Genomic DNA, 5,148 nt, shown 5'->3' with positions numbered 1-5,148 from the left:
TTCACTGAGTCAGAACAATCTTGCACTATGTACAGGGCTTGTCCTCCAATTAATCAATCAATCAATGTCCAATTTTTAAAAAAGCTCTCAAGAAAGAAAGGAGCAAGGGCTGGAGACTGAGCTCGGTGGTAGAGCGCTTGCCTAGCATTGACAGGGCCCTGGGATCCCCAGAGCCGCCTTCGAAAAAGCGGTAAGGAGGAAGGAGACACCTTCCAGAAAAGCCAGGGGAGCAGCAATCCAGATAATCTCACTAGGGCAGAGCAGGTAATTTGAGGAGTGATGAGCCAAAGAACGAACAGCAGATGGACATAAGGGGAGACTGAGGTCTAGGGCAATTCTGGACATAGGGATGAAGGAAGATGAAGAAGATGGGGGAAACTGGGGCAACAGGAAGTGGGGAGAGGGAGGCAGGCCTTGGTGGCTTGAGGGGTGAACTGAGGGTGATGCCTACGTGGCCACTCCTTCAATCCTTAGGCCCTCGTAGTGATCTTTGCCCCACCACACCTCAGCTCTGACAGACTACGTGCCAGGAAATTTTGTCTGCACTGAGCTACCAGCTGAGTTCCAACCCTCTGGAGTGGCTGCTTCAGACCAGGTAGGTGTAACGTGCTGGGCCTCGACTCTGAATTGGGAGATGGCAGAGGGGTAAACGAGAGCGAGGTTGTATTTCCTGAATGGCCCCATAATGAGTTTTTCCAACCCAGGAAGCACCGTCCTTAGCGGCAGGGGAACCATGGACCACAGTGTGGATCTGGCGAGGCAGGAGAGGCCCAGTCTTCGTCTGGAAAAGCTACAGCACTGGGCAAGACACAGGCAAAGTGGATACCTACTGGTGGTGGCGGTGAGGCCAGGTTGCCCTGATTCAGGTTTTGGCCAGTTCAATTCAGTGAATACATACCCTGTGCCAGAAACTCTGCTAGGCTGGGAGTGCGGGGCCGGGAGGGGATGTAGAAACGAACAAGGTAAAACCCTTCCAAGTAGCTTGCCGTACTTACGCAAAGGTGAGTAAAGTATAAAATGAGGCAGAAGGAAAAAATAGCATCTAATTTTTAAATTTCACTTCTTTAACTGCCTTTTTTTTTAACCTTCCTTTTATCCCAACTACTGGTATCTAAAGGTGAAACCATTGTGGGGAAAGAGAATCAGCCCGTCCCCTCTAATTCCCCAACTCTGGCCTCCAGGTGAGCCAGCTCTGGCTGGCCATAGCCACGGTGCCCTTCACAATCTCAGTGGCCTGCTTGAGCTCTGCCTGTCACATGGCCACAGCACTGCCGCTCTGGCCTGGAGCCTCGGTGAGACCCACAGAGTGAGAGGAAGATCCCGGGGACCCCTGTCTGACAAGAGCTCACATGTCCCCCTTCTCACCACTCAGGGTCTCCTCACTGGGATTATCACCCTTGAGCTTCGCAGAGCACCCTGTTTCTGGAAGGTGAGAGAAGAGAATACAAGCTCGTCCCCCCACTTCCCAGTGTAGCACAGCCCAGCGCTTTTACTCCTCTAAGCTTACTCAATGGTCTTGAACATATTCTGGAGTCCAGTGAGGCCTTGAACTTTGAATCCTCCAGCCTCAGACTTCTAGATTACAGGCCTATGCCACCACCACCAGTCCTGCCTCTGAGTTTTGTTTTCAGCTAGGGTATAGGTGGAGCTTAAGCTCGGAATGAATCCCCTAGGCTGGGCAGGGCTGAGTTGGCTCACTGGTAGGTGCGGGCCATGATGATATCCAACACCTTCAACCTGATCTTGGGCTTCATCGTGGTGGTGATAGAAGTGACGAAGACAGCCTTGGGGCCTGCCCCTACTGGCCCCACCCAGGAACAGGTGAATAAAGAGAAAGGTACAAGGGAGGAGAAATGGCGGAAGAAAACGGGCTGTACCCCCCCCCCCAAAGCATCCTCACCCTGCTACCTGCAGCTGACAGGGTTGCTGGTGCTAGAACTCAGCGTGGAGGCCTTCACCCTAGGAGGAGTGCTGGTCTCAACATACGCCCTGTTCTTGCTGAGCCAGAGGAAGCAAGGATGCTTCACGAGGTCAAGTCTGCACTACCAGGAGCTACCGGAGGTAGGGGGTGAGGGAGGAAAACATGAAGCTGCCAGCTTCCAGCTAATTTTTCTTCTGGCTGTCCTTGTAGTGGGGCAGTAGGGAAATGAAGGGCTGACGCTGACCGGCTTTCTGGCATTGGACGTGAATGCCCCTAATAACGGTTGTGAAGGAACTGGGTATTTAATGATTGGGACTACAGGAGCGTGCAAACGTCAGTAGGAGGCCTTAATGTATTATTGGAAAGACTCGAGAAGCTGGGAGGGTTCTGCTTCCACCTGGAGTTTTGCCACTCTCGACCCTAAAATTTGCTCACATCTGTTTTCAGGGTCTCTCTGAGATGGAGGAGGTTTCCGGTTTGGAGGATGGTCCCGTGGTGGCTAGCACCCGAAACAGAATAGATGAATGAGTGGCCACTGCCCTCCTCCACCAAAGGGGGCATTCTCCTGGCACTCCCTCGGACTAGAACTGAACTCCCCCAAGATGTGCGTGAAGCCCACAGGAGTGCCCTCAGTTTTTCCTCAAACCGGGCCCAGCTCTCTTCTCTTCCCCACTCGAGGAAGATCTTGTCACCTCGTTTCTAGTCAAGCTGCTTCCTCCCTTGCATTCTTGGCCTCCTTCCTCCCTGCCTCTCCATCCAGATTCACATCTGCCTCATCTCACTGTTTCCGTGTGTTCACCTTTCACAATCCCATCCACTCCGAGCCCGGCTGCTGCACCCGCCAACCCAGAATCCGCGTCGGTTGTGCTCCGGGTCTCCCTTGGATCCGGGTCCTGCCTAAGTCACTGGAGACTACAATTCCCAGGATGCCCCGCTACCCCGTGACCTACTGGAAAATAAAGAGCCTTCCCTCGGCGGCGGGGGCGCTGTGCATCTGCTGAGTGACGCGAGGGGCCTAGCCGAGTTTCCTCGGACGCGACCACTGGCCCCGCGTGCAGGGAGGAGCCGGGCGGGCCGCCGCGCACAGCGGTGCCGCTACGGCGGCCGGGCAGCCGCAGCCGGCTGGGGGTCTCCAGCCCTCCTGCCCGCAGGTGCCCACACTGGCTGAGGCTGGGGGCCGGCGCCGGGCCGAGCCGCGCTTCCCCAGGTGCTGCCGCCGCGCCCCTCGCGCCGGTGCCCAGGTTCAAAGTCCTGAGACTTGGAGCGCGCGCGAGAAGGGGGTTGGAGATGATGAGTCAGAGGCGCCGGCCCTCCTCGCCCCCTCCCCCCCGGACCGGGCGCTGGAGAGGACGGGCTGGCTGGGCAGGCGGGGGGTACCGACCTAGGGCTTTCCCGCCTCTGAGCGAGCATGCTGGTCGACCGAGCCCGCGTGGCCACCACCCTTTGCAAGGCGGGAGCGGGACTGCGCAGGCTCGGGCTCTCTGCCGTCCCCGGCGGGCCTTTGATCCCTGCTGCCGTGCGGTCGCAGAAGCTCTGGTTGCACTGAGCCCACACCACTTGTGACCTCTGCAAGTGTACAAAGATGACAGGCTCGGATGGTTTGGGGAGAAAGCCCAGGAAAATGGTGGATCCCGATAACACCAGGGGGCAGCTTAGTCGCTGCTAAAAAGTAGAAATTAGCTAGGCCTAAGAGAACTCACCCCAAATTCACATAGTGCCCGGGATGGGTGTTCGTCTCACATCATTTTTGCTCCCACTTGAGAAGGCTTCTTTCCCTAGAGAATGCTGCTTCTCCGGGCTCAGGCAAGCCCAGGTACAGTGAGGGTAGAGCGCAGCCTGGCTGGCTTGCCTTGACATTGCAGTGGCGCCAGCGGCGGATCCCTTCTGTTTGTGACACCTTGGGAGTGGTAATAGTCGCCCTATGACAAAGTTACGTGTGAGTATTAGTGGGTGGAGACAGCTCTGGGATCAGGCTCTGGAATGGAGAGAACCCAATCTGGGCCTCCCCCATTTTTTCTCTCCCCCAATCAAACTGCAGGAATGAAGGGCTCCTGTGTGAAGGGCTCTGAAAAGAAGATCTTTCTTCAAAGTCAGGACCTAGTGACCAAAGAAACTATGGGGGGAAACCAGCAATTTGTTGTCTTCCAGCTGTTTCTGTTGTGATCGGAAACCTGGAAATTGCATTCTGGATCTTAAGAGATGTTCAGTGACCGTGCACATGGGTTTTTTACAATGCTGGATGCTCAGAGCCAAGACCTCAGTGGTTTTGTTTCTCTTTTATTGTCCAAAGTAACTGGCAAGGGGCTTTGTTCATTGTAAATTATTAAAATCCCTGCGATGCTGAAGCCGGAACTTGCCCTGTAGACCAGGCCGGCCTCGAACTCCCATTTGATCCACAAGTTTGTGAGTGCGATAATTACAGGCATATATGCCACCATGCTCAACCAAGCCGCAGTAGGGTCCTCATACGACGTGTCACCATGAAGTTCTCCCACCCCACCCTCTTACCAACAGGTGAAAAAGCCTGAATTCATGAATTCTGCAGTGCTGCATGGTAACTTCCATCACAGCTTATCGGTCAAAGCAAATCATAAAACCACACTCAATTTCATGGAAAAGATAATGTAGGAAATGAGGGGAAGCAGAAATAATTGAAAGAAAAGGTTTGGAATTTGAATCTCGAATTGCTAAATAGCTGGAATTTGTCTATTAGCAGTTACACCCATTCCTGCTTGTTTACTTCAGTGACTTACATGTGAAATTCTTGATGGGGAAAAAAACAAGACTGGGTGTCAGGAAAACCTGGATTCTGGTTCTGTTGGTTGGGCAAGTAAAATCTGCCTGAACTATACTTTGTTCACATAGCCATTCTATCTTATTTCTCCTTATTTTGCTGAAGCATAAGGCTAAAGTAGAGTCAGACAGGGAAAAGTACTTTAAAACTATGAGGCACTCGAGAAGACAAAAATGCATTGTGTAAGAAGGTGATGGGGGAGATGACAGGGCTGGAGGGAACTCAGCGGTGCACACTCCAAGTGTGGATGGGGGTGTGTACACACCTCCAGCTACAGCCATGACTTCCATTTTGAAGTTCAGAAATTTTGACTTTGTAAAATACTCTAATTTTAAGATATTAATAATGACAGTTTTTAGTTCAGTGGTCAAATTCAGCCTGTAGTTCTGTAGATTTCAATGCCAGTTTCTGCATTATGCAAATAATACTACAA

At 52.9% G+C, this 5,148-nt stretch overlaps 2 protein-coding genes across 5 annotated transcripts in view; one reads left to right on the top strand and one right to left on the bottom strand.

Annotated features, from left to right (window-relative positions):
- Window positions 1-3,799, bottom strand: part of Znf219 (zinc finger protein 219) — a 13,768-nt gene extending 9,969 nt beyond the window's left edge. The window contains exons 1-2 of one of the 4 annotated variants that reach the window (XM_026777947.1): window positions 3,622-3,798; window positions 3,303-3,487 (exon numbers count right to left, since the gene is read on the bottom strand). The gene's annotated coding sequence lies outside the window, so the exon portion shown is untranslated. Of the gene's footprint in view, window positions 1-2,720; window positions 2,844-3,302; window positions 3,488-3,621 lie in introns of those variants that run through there. The other 3 variants (XM_005370970.3, XM_026777950.1, XM_026777948.1) reach the window with 3 other exon arrangements.
- Window positions 50-2,745, top strand: Tmem253 (transmembrane protein 253). The gene is made up of 5 exons (XM_026777951.1): window positions 50-841; window positions 1,182-1,292; window positions 1,373-1,429; window positions 1,705-2,061; window positions 2,369-2,745. Exons 1-5 carry the CDS (start codon window positions 686-688, stop codon window positions 2,447-2,449), a joined length of 762 nt encoding a protein of 253 aa, XP_026633752.1. The 5' UTR covers window positions 50-685; the 3' UTR covers window positions 2,450-2,745.
- Window positions 3,800-5,148: the final 1,349 nt, after the last annotated feature.

This window comes from Microtus ochrogaster, unplaced genomic scaffold (genome assembly GCF_000317375.1).
Source record: "Microtus ochrogaster isolate Prairie Vole_2 unplaced genomic scaffold, MicOch1.0 UNK91, whole genome shotgun sequence".
NCBI classification, from domain to species: domain Eukaryota; kingdom Metazoa; phylum Chordata; class Mammalia; order Rodentia; family Cricetidae; genus Microtus; species Microtus ochrogaster.
Note: the sequence above shows the minus strand (reverse complement) of the source record. Positions and strands in the feature narration are given on the sequence as shown.